At 38.9% G+C, this 19,844-nt stretch overlaps 1 protein-coding gene across 16 annotated transcripts in view; it reads left to right on the top strand.

Moving 5' to 3' along the window:
• CCDC30 (coiled-coil domain containing 30) overlaps nt 1-19,844 on the top strand; it is a 192,114-nt gene that overhangs the window by 71,032 nt on the left and 101,238 nt on the right. For 2 of the 16 annotated variants that reach the window (XM_077961364.1, XM_077961282.1), the window contains exon 7: nt 11,050-11,219. The exons of 8 other annotated variants lie outside the window; for them this stretch is intronic. Coding sequence is in view for 7 of the 8 variants with exons in the window: in XM_077961282.1 (XP_077817408.1) it covers nt 11,050-11,219 (170 nt within the window). In the remaining variant the exon portion in view is untranslated. Of the gene's footprint in view, nt 1-601; nt 703-2,229; nt 2,356-2,960; nt 3,060-4,950; nt 5,089-11,049; nt 11,220-19,844 lie in introns of all 16 variants that reach the window. 6 more of the 16 variants (XM_077961306.1, XM_077961288.1, XM_077961253.1 and 3 more) reach the window with 5 other exon arrangements.

The following is a 19,844-nucleotide window of genomic DNA, read 5'->3' as shown; positions in this document are numbered from 1 at the left end:
ACATTAAACATAAGAAAGGTAAATTAGTAGTTTGATTAATTCAGAACAATCAAGATTCTGTAGTGTATTTTTCTAGTACTTGTTCTCTTTGGCTTAGCTACCAAACAACAACAAAGTCTCAAATCCATAATAAAGCAAATCTCTAAAGGATTCAAGACCAGATAGGAGGTGAAACTTGTTGCTAGGAAGCAATTTCAGGGCTACTACCTCCGAAGAAGATGCTTAAGAAATGTAGCTTTTTTTTTTTTCAGTTTTTTGTTGTTGTTGAGACGGAGTCTGGCTCTGTCGCCCAGGCTAGAGTGCAGTGGCCGGATCTCAGCTCACTGCAAGCTCCGCCTCCCGCGTTTACGCCATTCCCCTGCCTCAGCCTCCCAAGTAGCTGGGACTACAGGCGCCCGCCACCTCGCCCGGCTAGTTTTTTGTTTTTGTTTTTGGTAGAGACAGGGTTTCACCGTGTTAGCCAGGATGGTCTCGATCTCCTGACCTCGTGATCCGCCCTTCTCGGCCTCCCAAAGTGCTGGGATTACAGGCTTGAGCCACCGCGCCTGGCCTTTTTCGGTATTTTTTTAAAATGACATTTTGTAACTGGTGATTTATTTAGATTAAGACTTCCATTTTAGAGCCTGAATTATCAGTAACATAGAAAGATAGAAGAGAAACCAGTACAAAAGATCAAGAGACAAAGTACAAGATTTGAATGAGGTTAAAAAAAAAGGGATAATTTTCAGTTACATTTTCTAATACAGGTAAGGCAGACACCATAAGGATGCTCAAGAATGACTGAAAATAGGCAAAAGGAGAAAGGACACTTCTAGGAATATACATCCTATGATTGTGACCAGTGGTTACAGAAAACCTTGCTAGGAGTAGTCAATCAGTAAAGAGCCCATTTACTAATGTATTTAGGATAAGTTGGTGTGTTGAAATTATAAGGATGATTTAAAGGTATTGCCTTACTAACGAATGAATGTAAAAATTCAGAACAATCCAATAATAATATAAACTGCCACTTACAGAGCATCTTCTATAACTGAGGAGCCCATATATGTCCAGGCCTCATTATCTTTATTTTTAATATGAGGAACTAAGGCTAAGAAAAGTGAAGTAACTAGCTCAGGATGCCACTATTGGAAACCAGTAGAACAGGACTGGGAGGGCTGTTCCTACATACTACTCTGCATTTCCCAAGTTACCAAGTATAGATGTGCCAATTTCAGCTGCTTCCTGACTGGCCAAACCAAACGTGCAATTAGTTCATTTGACAGGTTGGCTTTTACAATGGAGAGGGGTCAGTCAGGCACGGTGGCTCACACCTGTAATCCCAGCACTTTGGGAGGCCGAAGCTAGTGCATCGATTGAGCCCAGGAGTTTGAGAACAGCCCGGGCAACATGGCGAAATCCCATCACTATTTTATATATGTATATTATATTATATATATATTATATATAACATATATATATGTTATATATAATATATATAATTTTTTAAAAATTTAAAAAATAATGGAGAGGGGTCTGCTGCTTGGTGATAGTGTGATCATCAAAAAAATTGGCTGAATTTTTGTTGTGTTCCTAAGTTGTATTTTGATCTTAATTTTATCTCCTAATAGGTTTTTGTACATAAGAGAAAACTCACTTTGGCAAGGCTGAATAGAGTAGATATTAAAAGTAAGGAATTTAAGTTAGACTTGACTTAGAATCCCAGTGCTGACTGTGTGAACTTGGACAAATTATGTAACATATCTAAGCCTCACATGTCTCCTCTGTAAAAATAATGTAACAATAATTCCAATCTCATAGGGGTCCTAGAAAAACAAAATGAAATAATGCATCTAACATACTTACCATAGTCTCTGACATGTGGTAAGTCCTCAATATAAAGTAGCTGGTATCATTATGACTCCAATTTTTATTATTTTCAAATAATTTGGAAAGATTTCAATAATGCCTTATATTTGATAAGTGATCAAATTTTATAAAATAGTTTCAAAATCACATTTTATTCCTGCCGTGATGGCTATAATGTAGGTAGAACAAGTGTTACTACATTTTACTATTGTGTAAATTAAGGCTTGGAGAGAAAAACATATCTTATGAGCTATAAACTAGTTTTCCTAGATTCATAAATGCCCTGAATGATTTCATTATTGAGTTAGAAAATTATCATCAGAATTTGTAGGAAACACTGCTATTATATATAAAATTATTTATGTAAAATGCTTTTTACAGATCTTGAAAATGAGCCAAGAAAAAAATGAAATGTTTGAAAGTGAGTGGTCAAAAGAGAGAGAGAGAGAGAAGCAGTTGGCATCTGGTCTTGACACTGCAGAGAAGGCCTTGAAAGCTGAAAGTGAGGTATTACCATTCAGGAAGCTATTTTCTTCTTGTTGTAGTTCTAATTTAGGGATTTCATGTTATCATTTTAAAATGAAGTATGACTGTACATCTCAGCTTGGGATGCCATAACCAAATACCACAGACTAGGTGGCTCAAACAACAGAATTTTATTTTTCTCACAGTTATGGAGGATGGGAAGTCCAAGATCAAGGTGCCAGCCGAGTCAGTTCCTGGTGAGGGTTCTCTTCCTGGCTTGCAGATGGCTACCTTCTTGCTCTGTCCTCACGTGACAGAGTGAGCAAGCTCTGGTGTCTCTTCCTCTTATTATAAAGGCACTAACCCTACTGGATTAAGGCCCCACCCTTCTATCCTCATTTGACCTTTATCACCTCCCTATCAACCCTATCTATCTCCAAATACAGTCCATATTGGAAATTAGGGCTTCAACAATATGAGTAGGGAGGGAGAGCACAATTCAGTCCATAGCACTATAGAATATGTGTTTCTATAATAATAATGGGGTAGCTCTGTTGTTTCTCCAAGCTGAGTTCTAGCACTGATCAAAGAGTCCTTTATTTAGCAGATGTTTGATTGTTGTAGTGTTGGGCTTATCTCTCTTATAGAGTCATGGACTTATCTCTCGTTTTAACCTCTTGTCCTGCCATCTTGGAAAGATCTATCAGGAGATACAATCAGCCTATATTTTGAAAAGAGACCTGGAAGTAAGTTCATAGAAGTCAAAATCAGTAATTTAGAGGATAGTGACACTCAATCACTTTATAGGTTGCAGTGCTTCTAATCTCATCCTAATGACCTACAGGAATTTTCAGTGAAATAAGATAGGAAATCATTATCATTTACCCTCTTCCCGTGGTTTTGGGAGGCCACCCTCTACCTTCTTGCCTTTTGTCTAAGCCTTTCTCAGCATTTACCTTCCACTTTGACTTCAAGTCGTCGGGAAAATACCAAGCAGCTCCTCTCCTAAAGTAAATTTTATATAATCTATTCCCTTCATTGAGCACCACAGACTGACTCTCAACCCAAAGTCTTCCACCAATCAATCAGTGCACATCCTGTGTCATCAGTGTAAAAATCTGATAAAAATCTGCATTTAGGCTGGGCACGGTGGCTCACGCCTGTAATCCCAGCACTTTGGGAGGCCGAGGTGGGTGGATTACCTGAGGTCAGAAGTTCGAGACCAGCCTGACCAACACAGAGAAACCCTGTCTCTGCTAAAAATACAAAATTAGCCAGGCATGGTGGTGCATGCCTATAATCCCAGGTACTCCGGAGGCTGAGGCAAGAGAATCGCTTGAACGTGGTTGCAGTGAGCCGAGATCATGCCATTGCACTCCAGCCTGGGCAACAAGAGCAAAATTCCATCTCAAAAAAAAAAAAAAAAAAAAAAAAAGAAATCTGCATTTAGCCAAAGTGTTTTCTCTCATGGATATATATTTTTAAAAATCAAGCTGGGCACAGTGGCTCACATCTGTAATCCCAGCACTTTGGGAGGCTGAGGCAAGAGGATCACTAGGAGTTCGAGACCAGCCTAGGCAACATAGTGGGACACTGTCTCCACAGAAAAAAAAAAAAAAAAAAGAAAAAAAATTTAAGTTAGCCAGGTGTGGTGGCATGTGTCTGTAATCCCAGTTACACAGGAGGCTGAGGTGGGAGGATCACTTGAGCCCAGGAGGTGAAGGCTGCAGTGAGCTGTGATTGCACCACTGCACTCCAGTGAGAGTGAGACCCTGTCTCAAAAAAGAAAAAAAAAAAAGAGAGAAAGAGAAAAAACATCAGAGGATTAAAGAAAATCCTGGTTAATTAAGTCACTGGATATAATTAAATAAGCATAATTTGTAGTTAGGAACGCAGAGTTTAAGCTGTGCATCATGGCCCCCTTATAGTCCCAGGTACTTGGGAGGCTGAGACAGGAGGATGGTTTGAGCCCAGAAGTTGAGGACTATAGTGCACCATGATCACACCTGTGAATAGCTACTGCACTCTAGCCGGGGCAACAACAGTGAGACCGCATCAATCTACATAAATAAATATTTTTTTTAAAAACCACAGAGTTTAAAGTCAGACAGATTTATGGATTTGGAATCTCAGCTTTATACTTCCTGGCTATGTGAATTTAGCAGGTCACTTAAGATCTCTGAGCTTTACTTTCAACAATTCCCTTATAAGGTTATCAGAACATTAAAGGTAAACCACATAGCACTTTGTTCTATAAATGGTACTTCTAAAAAGATACATTTTAGAAACAGATAATATAACTATTGGCAGTCGTTGCAAGCATTGCCAAAGAATTTACCTGTATATAAGCCTTGCTTAATGTAGGAAGGACTCTAGAAACTAAATCTTTCAACCCGTGAATGATAGAAACGAAGAATGCTCAGTTTATTTAATTGATTTAATAATTGATTTAATTGATTTATGTAAACTTTGTTTTAACTACTAAGAAAGGCATCGGTCTGCCAGAAGGATAGGTTGGAATATTTAAAACAAAAAATTTGTCAGGACCATTTCAAGATTCATTCGTAGAAGTATTATATCTTTTATGGGGAAAATAGTCTTATTTTGTTTTACTAAATGTCTTCATTTCTTAATCAGGAATTGCAAAAATCAAAGTCAGAGCTTATATGCCTTTATAATGAAGTTCACAATCTCCCAGGGGCATCAGAAAGCAGAGACCATTTTTTAATAGCATGTGACCTGTTACGAAGAGAGAATTCTGAATTAGAAACAAAGGTGAGACTGAGTTAGGTATTTAAATGTTCAATATTTAACGTAGCTTTTATGAGGATAGGATACAAGGAAATTAATTTTAAGCATCAGATGATTTGGGAATTGGAGTTTCTTCTATTTTTATAGCATAAATTGCCATATACTGCCATATACTGTGGATTATGAGTCAAGCTATACGTCAGGATAAGTATTCAGACTTCAACCAGTACTTGGCAATTAGGATTAATCTGCGATTTTTTTTACTTTAAATCAGCTTCCCACCAACTTAATTTTTGGAGCACATATTATAGTGTAAAATATGTATTTAAATGTCTTCAATTTAAAAATTTAGGATCAAAGTTTCTTTCTCAGTTACACTGAAAATTGGGCTTAGAATTAGGAAAATTTTCAAATATCCTGATTCAAGCTTGTTCCCTAAGTTTAAAAATGGCTTCCAGGGAGATTGCTTGCACCCAGCTGTAGCGTGCTATGATTGTGCCTGTGAATAGCCACTGCATTTCAGCCTGGACAGCATAGTGAGACCCCATCTCTTAAAAAAAAAAAAAAAAAAAAAAAAAAAGCTACCTGACCAGGGCAAAGAATTCTTATCTAGTCCAATACTAGACTGAAAGGTTGCCTGTATAATTTCTAGAGTCCCACCTATTAGGTTATCACTATCGCCTCCTAGCTGAAAATTCCCTTCCTCAATCACTCTTTTGACCTAGACTAAAGATAAGGAGCAAAGTCTTGAATACAGCAGTTAAAATATATTAGGCCATATTTTAATGTCATATGTAAGGAATAACTAAATCAAAGCCTAATTTAAACTGTGTGTAGTTACCCCAGAAAATCAGGAGCAGGTTGCTGAGGGATTGGGACATAGATCAGATAGCATGTGACATGGGAGGGAAAGGTCCAGAACATAGGGTCTGCTGCCTGGGAGAGTAAATATGTAGAGCTTAATATACAACCTAGCCTTTTTTGTGGGACCTTGTCAGCAAGGTAAGTTATCATCATGTTGTACAGTTAAAGGACCATGCCTTTTAAAACATCATTGACAAAGTTAACAACAGATGAGCTGAAATGAGAAGAATATAATATAAAAGAAGAGATCCAAATCTGCTCTGCTGATCTGGGTCTCCTTTTTTCTTAAACTTTTTATGTTGAAATAATACCAGACTCACAGAAAAAATTATGAAAGTATAAAGAATTCCCATATACTTTCACTCTTCCAAATGTTAACATGGTATCGTGTTTACCTTATCACTGTCTCTCTTTCCCTCTACACACACACACACACACACACACACACTGATAGTTTTTTTGTAAACCCTCTGAGAGTAAGTTGGAGACATAATCTCCTTTATCCTTAAATATTTCCATGTGGGTTTACTAAAAACAATAACATCTCCTATTACCACAGTACAAGTCTCAAAATCAGGAAATTGACATTGACACAATACTATTATCTAATCTATAGCTGATATTCAGATTTTACCAATTATTCCCCTCTATAGCAAGAGAATAACTTTTTTCCTATCTGAGATCCAACCCAGGATCATACATTACATTTAATTGTCATGTCTCTATAGCTCCTTCAATCTGCAAAAGTTCCTCAGTCTGTCTTTGTCTTTCATGACTTTGATATTTTTGAAGAGTACTGTCTTAGTCAGTTTGGGCTGCTATAACATAATACCATAGACTGGGTAGGTTAAACAAATACTTATTTCTCTCAGTTGTAGAGGCTGGGAAAAATCAAAGATCAAGATGGCATATTCAGTATCTGGTGAGGGCCTTCTTCCTGATTTGCAGACAGCTGTCTTCTCATTGTATCGTCACATAGCCAAGAGCAGAGAGAGAGAGTACAAGCTCTTTCCTGTCTCTTTTCATAAGGGCACTACTACCATCATGAGGGCTGCACCCTTGTGAATTAATTACTTGCCAGTGGGTCCTCCTAATACCATCCCATTGGGGTAAGGCTTTCAACATATGAGCTTTGAGTCAACACAAACATGCAGTGTATAACAAGACCATTGATTTTGAAGAATGTCTCTTAATTTGGATTTGTCTGATGTTTTCTCACAATATAATTCAGATTACCCATACTACAGAGATAATGTTGTATCCTTCTCAGTGTATTTTATCAGGAGACATGACATTTTTTGTTCTATTACTTATGATACTAACTTGGATCATTTGGTTAAGGTACTGTCTGCTAGATTTCTCCACTACAAAGTTATTACTTTTGTCTTTGCAATTCATAAATATCTTTTGGGGAGATACTTTGAGACTATGTGTTATGTTTCCCATCAAACTTTTACTCATTGAAAGTTTCTGTTTTGAATCTTTGATTTTTAAATTATATTCTAGTTTTTCTTCAGAATATAGAGTGCTTTAGACTTAAAGATAGTCTTGCTAAAGAAGTTGTATGTATTTGCTGAATCCCCCATTTTACAGGCTGTCATTTTGTTTGGGTTACAACGTCTAGACTCATACAGAATTTTAGAACTGAAAGGAGTATGATCATGTAGGCCAACTCTTTCAGTTTACACATAAGAACACCAAGGCCCAGGGATATTAGACTGCTGCCGAGTTACGTGGTAATTCTCAGCCTATGCTCTTTCTACCCTAGCCTAAGGCCTCAATCAGAAAGTGGAACCATCAGCTTAATTCTTATGCTACTTAAACATGGCTGATTATTAAACTGAGCTGTATCACTAAGATACAATTTTGGTAGGAAGAAGTCTGGAACAGAGTTGGTCCTGTTCCACAATATCCATGTCATGGAGGGTCTGATGGCTTTAACTTTCTTTGTTATAAAGAATAAAGCTTCTACTCACTTAAGATATACACTACTTTGTCATGTGAGAATTCAGAATACCTAGAAAATGCTCTGTGTTAGTGTCACCATCCTCTTCAGAAACCCTCAGCAGCTTTCAGTTTGCTCTAACATCAAATCTAAACTCCACTGTTTTATCTTTTTTTTTTTTTTTTTCCGAGATGAGGTCTCTCCATCACCCAGGTTGGAGTGCAGTGGCAAGATCATAACTCACCTCCCGCTCCTGGCCTCAAGTGATTGTCCTGCCTCAGTCTCCCGGCACCACACCTGGCTAATTTTAAATTTTTCTTTAATAAAGACAGGGTCTCCCTATTTTGCCAGGTTGCCTTTCTTTACTTCTTAAGAGACTAACATTTATTTTTTTTTATTTTTTTATTTTTTGTGGTGATTTTTTTTTATTAATTAATTTATTATTATTATACTTTAAGTTGTAGGGTACATGTGCATAACGTGCAGGTTTGTTACATATGTATACTTGTGCCATGTTGGTGTGCTGCACCCATCAACTCGTCATTTACATCAGGTATAACTCCCAATGCAATCCCTCCCCCCTCCCCCCTCCCCATGATAGGCCCTGGTGTGTGATGTTCCCCTTCCTGAGTCCAAGTGATCTCATTGTTCAGTTCCCACCTATGAGTGAGAACATGCGGTGAAGAGACTAACATTTATTATCTGTAATGTTTACTTTTTTACAATGACCACAAAAATTAGTGATTAAGTAGCATTTTGGAATATTTTTTCCTGCTTACAAAAATAATGCAAGCTCATTAAGAAAATTGTCCTTTATGTTCCTTTATAATCTGACCTCTCCCTTCAATCTTGCCTTATTCTTTCTGAGTAGCTGGGACTACAGGCACCTGCCACCACGCCCAGCTCATTTTTTGTATTTTTAGTAGAGACGGGGTTTCACTCTGTTGGCCAGGCTGGTCTTGAACTCCTGACCTCATGATCTGCCTGCCTCAGCCTCCCAAAGTGCTGGGATTACAGGTGTGAGCCACCGCAACCAGCCTTCTTTTTTTCTTTTTTCCCTCCTTCCATCCTTCCCTGCCTCCCTCACTTCCTTCTTTCCTTCCTTTCTTTTCTTTCTTTCTCACTCAGTTTTCCAGGCTGGAGTGCCGTGGCATGATCTTGGCTCACTTCAATCTCCACCTCACAGGTTCAAGTGATTCTCATGCCTCAGCCATCCAAGTAACTGGGGTTGCAGGCAGGTACCACCACACCTGGCTGATTTCTATTTTTAGTAGAGATGGGGTTTCACCATGTTGGCCAGGCTGGTCTCAAACTCCTGCAATCTTGCCTTATTCCTGCAGCTCCTTACTTTGTAGCCTCTATTCCAATGAAATTATCCTTCTTACTTTCCCCCAAATTACTCTATACTCCGTTCTACGTCAGTGCCTTTGACCATACTGCTCCCCATGCTTAAAATGTGCTATTTGTAGTCTCTTCTCTTATCCATATCTTCCCAACTTGACTAATTCAAGACCAACCTTCTCCCCTAGAAAGATTATAGTCCATATGAAATTACATGGATTTTATGAGATTAGAATCCATTTTACACACTGTAGTTTCTCTTCAGAGAATTGAAAAGGCGTAGGAAACCAAAGGGATCTCTTAAAGTAAACTTAAATTGATCTTTGTAATTAAGTCCATTGTGTTCTTAGAATCAAACATGTAGAAGCTTTGCATTTTCAGACAGCCTCAGGATATGAGTCAGGCAGGCTGTTGTCTACCTTAGCACAATACTTTGATGGGGATTCATTTTCCTTTCTTATTTTTTATTCCATTCTATTTGTTTGTTTATCTGGGTACAGACACAGGGTCTTGCTATGTTGCTTAGGCTGGACTCAAACGCCTGGCCTCAAGCAGTCCTCCCACCTCAGCCTCCCAAAGTGCTAGGATTACAGGCATGAGCCACTGCACCTAGCCCATCTTCCTTTCTTAGACTCATTCCCCACCCATCCTTTCTACTCCCTGAAGGAAATGTTTTTTCATTTTATATGAAGATATAGAGTAACCTTACAGGAAAGGAAATCTTTAGAATCTGTTTGTCAAAACAAAACAAAAAGACTGAACAAATGATTTGCCAAATCACAAAAGGCAGTGACTGTCAAAGCATCTACTTGCAGAGTTACATGGGAGGCTTATTCAAAGTACAGATTTCCATTCCACCCCTTCCCTCGCCCCAGACCACTGATAGTGAATCTCACTCAGGGTAGGGGCTACAATATAAGATTGCATTTTCTTTAACAAATATTTTATTTTTTATTTTTATTTTTGAGACAGGGTCTCACTCTGTCATCTAGGCTGGAGTGCGGTGGCCTGATCTTGACTCATTGCAACCTCCACCTCCCAGGCTCAAGCCATTTTTCCATCTCAGCCTCCTGAGTAGCTGGGACTACAGATGCACACCACCACCATGCCCAGCTAATTTTTCATAGAGACAGCGTCTTTCCATGTTGCCCAGGCTGATCTTGAACTCCTGGACTCAAGCAATCCACCTGCCTCAGCCTCCCAAAGTGCTGGGATTACAGGTGTGAGCCACTGCACCCGGCCAAGACTGCATTTTTAATAAATTCTTCAGTGGATGCTCTTACATCATAGTGATTTGAGAACCACTGTGGAAGAAAGCTCTTCTCTGTGAGATATATCTAATATTCTTATAGATACAGAAGACACCTCTGTAAGATATATCTAATATTCTTTCTAATGTTTTCCGGCAGCAATATATTGTTGCTTTTTATTATATATTATTGCTTTTGTGAATCAATGAAGTACATTCAAAACTTGAAAACAAAAATGTGTGGTAATAGTGTAAAACTCTGTAGATCACATATTTGTGCTTGTTAAAAGGTATAACCAAATGCTAAACAGCACTCTGACAGCCCAACCCCAGAGACCAAAAATACCTTTTTTTAAAAAAAAAATATGGGAATTTACATACCCTTATGCCTATGGTTAAAAAAATCGATTAAGTTATATAACAACTGCAAAGTATTAAATTAAGTTGGAATCAGACTTTAATTAGGATGTCATTTGATATTATATAAGCCAATAGTTAAGCATTTAATGAAATCAATATACTTTTTTCACAACTATAAATAAAAGTATGCAAAATAGAATATTTGTCTTTTCACTTAATTTTGCAGGTCTTGAAGCTTTCACAAGAATTTGCACAATTAAATCATTTTACTCTCAGGGGGAAAACTGCACCTTCTAATTTAATTACAAGTGAAAATATCTGTAAAGATCCTGAGTCTAATGAACCAGTTTTGGAAATAGAAATTCAAAGCCCAAAGGAAGAGAGAGAGGAACTCTGGTAAATTGGGAAAATCCTATATCACATTAATTATTCGGAGGGGGTATATTTTATTTGGCTTGATCATTATAAGAATTTGATATTCGGCTGGGCACAGTGGCTTAAGTCTGTAATCCCAGCACTTTGGGAGACTGAGGTGGGCAGATGGCTTGAGCTCAGGAGTTTGAGACCAGCCTGGGCAACATGGCAAATCCCATCTCTACAAAAAACAAAAATTAGCCTGGCGTGATGGTGTGTGTCTGTAGTCCCAGCTACTCGGGGGGCTGAGGTGGAAAGATTGCTTGAGCCCGGGAGGTAGAGATTGTAGTGAGCCATGATTGTGTCACTCACGGCACTCCAGCCTGAGCAACAGAGCCAGACCCTGTCTCAAAATAATAATAATAATTTGATATTCATTTCCAAATTATGTGAGTGGAAAAATTAGTTATAAGCATTCTCCAAAAAGTTTGTCTTTTGATATATTATTACATTTTAAAACCTTTTTCCTGCCTTTAAAGAACGAGTATATGCGGCCTGGCGCAGTGGCTCACGCCTATAATCCCAGCACTTTGGGAGGCCGAGGCAAGCGAATCACCTGAGGTCAAGAGTTGGAGATCAGCATGACCAACATGGAGAAACCCCGTCTCTACTAAAAATACAAAATTAGCTGGGCGTGGTGGTGCATGACTGTAATCCCAGCTACCCGGGAGGCTGAGGCAGGAGAATCGCTTGAACCCAGAAGGTGGAGGTTGTGATGAGCTGAGATCGTGCCATTGCACTCCAGCCTGGGCAACAAGAGTGAAACTCTGTCTCAAAAAAACAAAAACAAAAACAAATATATATATATATATGTATGTGTGTGTATATCTCCTTTTATTAGAAGATTTAGAAAGCATGCAAAAGTATAAGGAGATTATAACAACTGTTAATTCTCACCCAGGAAAGATGTTAACATCCTAATTTTTCTTTCTTTTTTCTGTATATGTACACATATATGTGTATATTTTTATATAATTATGACTATATTCTGCACAGTTTGTTTTTTGCTGTCTCTAACATTGCATTTGATAATTTTTTGACCACTTTTCTCTTATTTATCTGTCTCTCTATCGATCTGTGTGTCTATCTATCTTGTTAATTTTGCCCTCTAGCTCCTGTACCTCTACTTTTTTAACCAAAAGTACCTTTCATGGAAACACGAGGTTTTGGCAAGTGCACCAATCTTCTTGGGCACTTAAGTTAATAGTTGCAATCAAATTTTTTCTGGGAAAAAGTTTAGAACTAAATAATCAAAAGGAAACGATGATGTCCATTTTGACATATACCATACCAAAGGATACATTCATCAATGAAGTGAGAAAATATAGTCTAGGTGTAGACAAATTCATGTTCTAAATGTTTGTAAATGTTCTAAAGATAGAAGGAGATTGTTTTGCCAGTTTGGGGTTCCTGAATATTATGCCCTCCTAAAAGTTGCTTTTAACTTTAGAGTAAGCTTTGAGTCTAAGATTCACAATCATGAAACCTAGTTGGAGATGTGGGAGAGCATATGGAGAGATGATGGGGAAGGCGTATGATAACGGTCACAAAAACAGAGAGCCAAGCAGCCACATCACAGCATTTAGGTTTACTGTAGGGAAAAAGAAAGTCTAGTTCTTGAGCACTGGAACAGTGTCTTACAGGATTTTTGAGGAAGATTGTTCTAGTATCTCTTTATTAGATAAAATGGAGATGGAAGATAGACCAATTAATCTATATGTGTGATAGATGAAGAGATGGTTGCCTACATTGAGTAAGTGGCAATGAAGATGAAATGGTCAATCTGAAAGTTCTTCAAGAAGGAGCTGACATAAATAATCAAATCTGACAAAAGTCCACCCAGGTGATTTTGGGTAATTGGCAGGGATACTTGCCTTGGGGAGCAAGGATGTAGCTTTAATTCATCTAGGGGTGGGAAACCTTGCCATAAGAAAGATAATGGCCTTCCCTCTTAAGAACTCCTTGATGCCACCTGTTTCCAGGACTTGGTCCAATCTGCTTCCCATAACTGGGACTCTGAAAAGTCTAGGTATCTGCCATCTGCCTCCTTCTCCTTTTTTTCTCATAATGTTTTCCTACTTGTTTGTCTCCTATTCCTCTCTTCACAGCCTGCCCTCATCATGGGTCCATAACACAACCACACTCGGCAAGACATTGTGATTTTACTATGTGTCAGGCACTGTAGGTAGGTACTGAGGATACAAAATAAGACACAGTTTCTTATCCTTATGGTCCACATAGTCTGATGGAGAAAAATGGTTAAACAAGGCAGTACTGGGTACTATGGAAACACAAAGCATGGGCCCTGGCCCAGGGTAATGAATCCAAAATATTCTTAGAAAAAGTCTGAGTAATCAGGGGCCAAGCAAAAAGATGGGAGAATAATTTTCAGGGGAGATATGGCACGTGCAAGAGAAAGCATGATTTGTTTGAGGCCCTAAAAGTGACCTCTATGCTGCTATAGCATGGAGTGTGAAGTGAGGAAATGGGGAAGGGGATGGTGAGAATGAAGAGGCAGGCAGAGGCCTGATAATGAAGGGACATGAAGACCTGTGTTAGGGAGTCTGGACAGTAGGAAACTACTACAGAGTTTGGTAGCATAGAGAAGATGAGAACAGGCTAGAGAACATCTGTCTTTGAGAATAGATGATATTCTTTAGTAACATTCAGTAGTTTAGTATAGTCAACAGAAGGCAGTTGGATTGATCCAGGGTTGAGGTTTTGCCACATGAGTGCAGTGGAAGGACAAAGGAGTAAGAGAGTTGACCATTTTATTTAGACAGTGATTGAAATAATGAACTCTAAACTCTATGTTAGATTTGGAAGCAAGTAAAGAAAGGACTTTTTATCAGTAAAACTGATAGAAAAAGAGACAAGGAATTGCAGATACTGTGATTGCCCTGGGACCAAGTAATATAGAAAGGAAAAGCTGGAATCTAACATTTAATTTTAATATTTCAGAAGTGAAATAGTTGCTGCTGCTGACAACTCATGATATGGTCATGCAAGTAGTTGGCAAAATAGGAGAGATGAGAAGGTAATTAGAGAGAAGGAGATGAAAGAAGCGATGCCGAGGCATCCATGGGTGGTCTCTATGGGACTTGCAGTCTTCCACTATAATGGCAGGACTTGGGGTGAAGCAGGTGACAGAGAGCCATGAGCCAGAGTCTTCAACTGAAGTGAAGTAGCAAGTGGTACAGCATACCTAGCATGGTCTCATGCACACAGAAGCTGCTTATAAGCCAAGTTGATTGATTGATTCTTACAGTACATTTCTTCTACTAGATTTTAAGCTCCTTTAAGGTATTAAGGTAATGGGCCATGTCTTGTTTTTCTGTTTATAGTGCTGTTGTCATAGAGTAACAGACTCTTAGAACTGGGGGCACCTTCAGGAGATCTTCCAACTTAGCAGTTTTCAAACTTCTACTTCCCAAAACTTTAGGAATTGTGCAGAGGGGCCTCAGAAATTACCTTGTAAGATGAGGAAATTTATTTTACTCATAAATTATGAGTAAATTTTTGATGAATGGGACTATTGAGCCCTCCATTCCCATTTCACCCAGAGAAGCTCCACTTTTATGTCTCATATATTGGGTTTTGTGTAAGATTTTTAATTTAACAAAGGGTCCACTGCTAAAATAAGTTTGAAAACCACTGATATTTAGCTAAATCTTCTTTTTTCACAAATGAGGTCTCTGAGACCAAGAAAACTGAAATGACTATTTCATTCACAATCACATACACAGCAAGTTATTCGCAGGACTGGGATGAGGACCCAAGACTCCTAACTCTGAGTCATGAGAAGTACTACTTTATCCACTTTGGAGAGGATGTAGTCACAAATATCCTAAGGGCAAGAAGGTCTTGGGACACTTGCGTTCTAGGTCACTTTCTCAGAAAATGAGCTTTATGGTGCTGAAAAATTGCTTAGGGCTCAATCTCTCTATATGTATAACATGAGAGGTAAGGTGGGAGGAACTCTTCTAAGCCCAGCCTCTCTTGTTCTTGACTATGTCTCCAGTGTCTAGAACAATGCCTGACACATAGTAGGTACTCACAAAATATTTGAATAAATGAAATTTTCCCCCTACTCCTACTGTGTACAATGGGTGTATGATTGCACTATCTTGCAACTGAATCCAGAGTTGGAATTCCGATGGCAGCCCCAAGCTTATAGAACCCAGCTAATCTCAACCTGTGCCTGGGCCAGAACAGCTGGTGGCTTCCCTTGACCTTCATGAGCTTTGTTCTTTCCAACACACTCTCATTCACTATTTCATTGCATCCTTACTACTTTTATCAAGAATTGTTTGATAAGTGTTCAAGTCCATTTTAATTTCAAGTTCAACTTGATGATGTTGACTTTCTGTCTCCTCCACAGACTACCAATGTATTTTTCCTCCTCTTCCAAACTATTTCTTCCCCAGTCCAATCTGTTCAGTGAATAGCCCCTCCATTCACACAGCTGATGAAGCCAAAACCTAGGAGTCACCTTTGATTCTTCCCCACATCTGTTCCACCAACACATTCTGTCACTTCTGCAATGAAAACATAAAATATTGAATCTGTTCACTTCTATCTATATTTCCACTGTTATTACCCTACTCCATAGCACTATCACTCATCAGGACTGTTATGTATCTTCCTAATTGGCCTCCCTGCTTCCATACCCTCCTCCCAATCCATTCTCCATGGAGTAACCAAATGGTCTTTTTAAAATGCAAATCGAATAATATTGTTCTCTCTCTTAAAACCCTCTCCATGGCTTCCTATTGCACTTAAAATCTAAACCCTTACCATGACCTATAAGGCCCTCCATGACTTGGCCTCTACTTCCCTCCTCCTCATCTTGCTGCCTTTTAGATCCTCCAACTTTTAAAGCACGTTCCTGCTTCAGGACCTTTGCACTAAAAGTTTCCCCTGTTCAGAATAGTCTTCCCCCAGCTTTTCATGTGGCTAACTGCCTCTCAGAGTGGTAATTCCTAACTGCTATGTCTAGGAAAATCGTAACTCCTACTTTCCAAATACTCTACCATGTCACCTTGTTTGTGACTTCTCATAGTCTGTAATTATCTTATTAGTTTGCATGTTTGTTTTTTGTCCTCCTCTAGATGTAGGCTCTGTGAGGGCACAGACCTGGCTGTGTTGATCACCCTTTTGAATTCTTAGTATATGGAGTAGTCCTTGTCATATAATTGATATTCAACATATATTTGACAAATAAATGACTGAATCTGTTTCTTCCTCTGTGGGAACAAAGTTTCATCATTAGCCACCCCTATTCTGTTCTACTAGGCTTTAATTCACTTTAATGATATCTTATACTTGTAGGTTTTCAAAATGCTTTTACATTTTACTTCAAAAGATCCCAAAAAGCTTATGAGAAAGGAAAGGGCATCTTGCAAATGAAGAGATTGAGACTCTGAGTGATTCTGCCTTGTGGAAGGTTACGTAAATAGTAGGTGGAAGATACAGGACTAGCGCTCATGGTTTCTACTGTACTGTGCTCTTTCTTGAATCTGTATATGTTTGAGACTGCTATGCATGTATGCTACTAGAAAAGGAATAGGATAGGGATGCTGCCTAGATATCTCCCACCAGCTGAAGACTGGTGACAATTGCAAAAGTATTGAATGATGTAAAAAAGCAGAAGCGGGGAGAAGGGAGGTGTTTCAATAAGAACTAGGTAATAAACCCTTCCAATTAAAACTTAAGAACTGCAACAGGAGGAAGCAAAAATTTGAGAGTCATGGTGGGTTTTCCAGTTCCTAAGATGCAGATGTGCTGGCTATAGGACATGTTCTCAACTCCATATAATTTTTTGGCTGATAGTCTGCTTTTGCCCACACAACTTTAATGCAATACTGTTATTATGTGAACATAATAGTAAAGTAATACATACTATTAGGTATTACTTTTAAAAAATCTGTTCAGCCTTCCTTTGGTTTCTAAGTATACACATTTTCTCTTATACCTTTTGAAGGATAAATTCTGTTATGTGTGTGTGTGTGTGTGTGTGACTGGATCTTGCTCTGTCATCCAGGCTGGAGTGCAGTGGTGCCATCACAGCTTACTACAACATCGACCTCCTGGGTTCAAGTGATCCTTCCACCTCAGCCTCCTGAGTAGCTGGGACTACAGGCACATAGGCACATACCATCACACCCAGCTAATTTTTAAAATTTTTTTGTAGAGATGGTGCTTTCCCTATGTTGCCCAGGCTGGTCTCGAACTCTTGGGCTCAAGTGATACTCCCACTTTGGCCTCCCGAAGTGCTGGGATTACAAGCATGAGCCACTATACCTAGCCAAATTCTGTTCTTTTTGGGGAGCATTTATTTTCATGGATTCTTGTCCTGTTGAATCAATATCACTTAAATATTAAATCCCTGTATTCCCAGGTGTTGCTAGTTCTCCTTAATTTACTAATTAACTGATTCATGTGAATGCAATTTGTTTATCCAGCCCATTAATAAAAATGTAAAATGGCATTAGCCCAAAATTGTATCCTGGAGAGCACTGCTCATTCCTTCCAAGTCAGGGAAAACTCCTTGACTGCCATGTGCTCTGAATGTGGCTGTACAGGCACATCTCATGGACCCACCAAAGAGGAGGGACACTTAAACCTTATCTTTAAACTATGGAAACATAACAAAGGCCACTTGTGTTCTTCTATAAGGAAATTAAATTGGTCTGGTTAAATCTGGTCTTTATAAAGTCATTCATTCTTCTTAATGTGACAAATGAAGCACCTTCATATATATTAAACTTAAAGAACCAGTTCATGGATTTTCCATTTTTTAAATGGAAAAATATACTTTAAATGAAAAGATTTTTAAAAATTATTTTGAGGTAATTGCAGAAGGAAGCATTCCTTATTACACCTGGTGAGGGTGGGAGTTCCTGTTGTCCAGTAGCCTCCACTTACAGCACCTGGCTGAGAAGGGGAGGAATGCCTTGCGACTTCTCTTCACGGGGCTACCACTGATACCACAAGGCAGGTGGGTGGGGGTGGCTTATTGTGCTAGGTGGTGGCCTCCTCTGACACCACCCCAGTGGAAAGGGAGAAGTGTGCCTCCTCACTTCCACGTGGGTTGGAATTCCAAACTCACCACCTGGTCTCCCCTCACACTGCAGGGTAGGGGAGCTCTTTACTATCCGGCAGGGATAAAAGTCCCTTGTGCCTACTTGACCTTCTCTGACACCACCCCAGTCGAGGAATTGGAATCCCTTATTACAGCCTGGTGAGGGTGGAAATCTAGGCTCCCAATTTGGGCTTTGCTGGCATGAGTGGAGGTGAAGCCACAGTTTTTTCTGTGATGTTCAGCTGGAGTAGGTAGGTGTTGTCCAAAATTGTGTTTCTTCCTTGGCCTTTTCTGGTGCTTTGGCTAAAGATGGCAGACTTTTGTTGGTGTTGTTGTTGTTGCTGTTTTTGCTTGTGCTTGTTGACATTGTCTGGGTTGCTGTCTTCTTCAGCTCCAACTCAGGGATCTGTGAGGCAAAAAGAACACCCAGGAAACTCACAGCCATGTCATTCCTTGGGTCTTGAGTTCCCTAGCTGGTCTGCTTTCTTCTCTCCACCTTTCGAAGTCTTTTAATGTTTGTTTTATATATAATGTTCAGGGTTTTTAGTTGTACTTAATGGTAAAAATAGGGGGAAAGTGTGTCTACTTCATCTTTTTCAAAGAAAAAGTCCATTTTCTCCATTTAAAACAAATATGAAACTACTGGTACAGTGGCTTACACCTGTAATCCAAGCAACTCAGGAGGCGGCAGGAGGATTGTTTGAGCCTGGGAGTTCAAGGCTGCAGTGAGCTATAATCGCCCCACCACACTCTAGCCTGGGTGACAGAGTGAGACTCCACACACACACACACACACACACACACACACACACACACACACAGTATACATTTGCATTTTCCCAGTCTTAATGTGTGTCTAGCTTCCACTGGATATAAGAAACGGAAAGGGGTTTATAAATGATGGAAACTTTCATTGTTGTTTTATAAAAAAAAATTTAAGGCATTTTACCCTTTATCTCATACTGTTTTGCATCATTTGAATATATTGTCTTTTTAAAACTGCTAAATTCAAAATAAAATATTTAATTATTTTCTTTATAGTATTAGAGGAATTTTAAAAGGAATAAAGCACTCCCTAGATACAATTTTTCTCCCTGTTCCTTTCCAGGTTTTTCTAGACATTTTCCCATAGTGTGTATATATGTATGTACATACACACATGAATACATATATGTTTATTGGTTTTTGTGCCACAATTTTACTTTGATAAGTAGTTTTCATGTTTATGAATACTCTTGAGGTCACTTTTAAGTGGAAGCATCTTTAATTCTTTTAGCCATTTCCATATCTGTTTAGTATGAGCATTATTGTAGTCATCTTTTTTCTTCTTATGAATTATTTTATTGCAGTAAATTCATTCAGATGCAATTATTCAAAGAGTATGAACATTTTTATGACTTTTTGTGTGTGTGTGTGGTGACAAAGTTTCCCTCTGTCGTCCAGGCTGGAGTGCAGTAGTGCAATTTCGTCTCACTGCAACTTCTGCCTCCTGGGTCCAAGAGATTCTCCTGCCTCAGCCTCCC

The sequence above is a fragment of the Macaca mulatta genome, chromosome 1, assembly GCF_049350105.2.
Source record: "Macaca mulatta isolate MMU2019108-1 chromosome 1, T2T-MMU8v2.0, whole genome shotgun sequence".
NCBI lineage: Eukaryota > Metazoa > Chordata > Mammalia > Primates > Cercopithecidae > Macaca > Macaca mulatta.
Note: the sequence above shows the minus strand (reverse complement) of the source record. Positions and strands in the feature narration are given on the sequence as shown.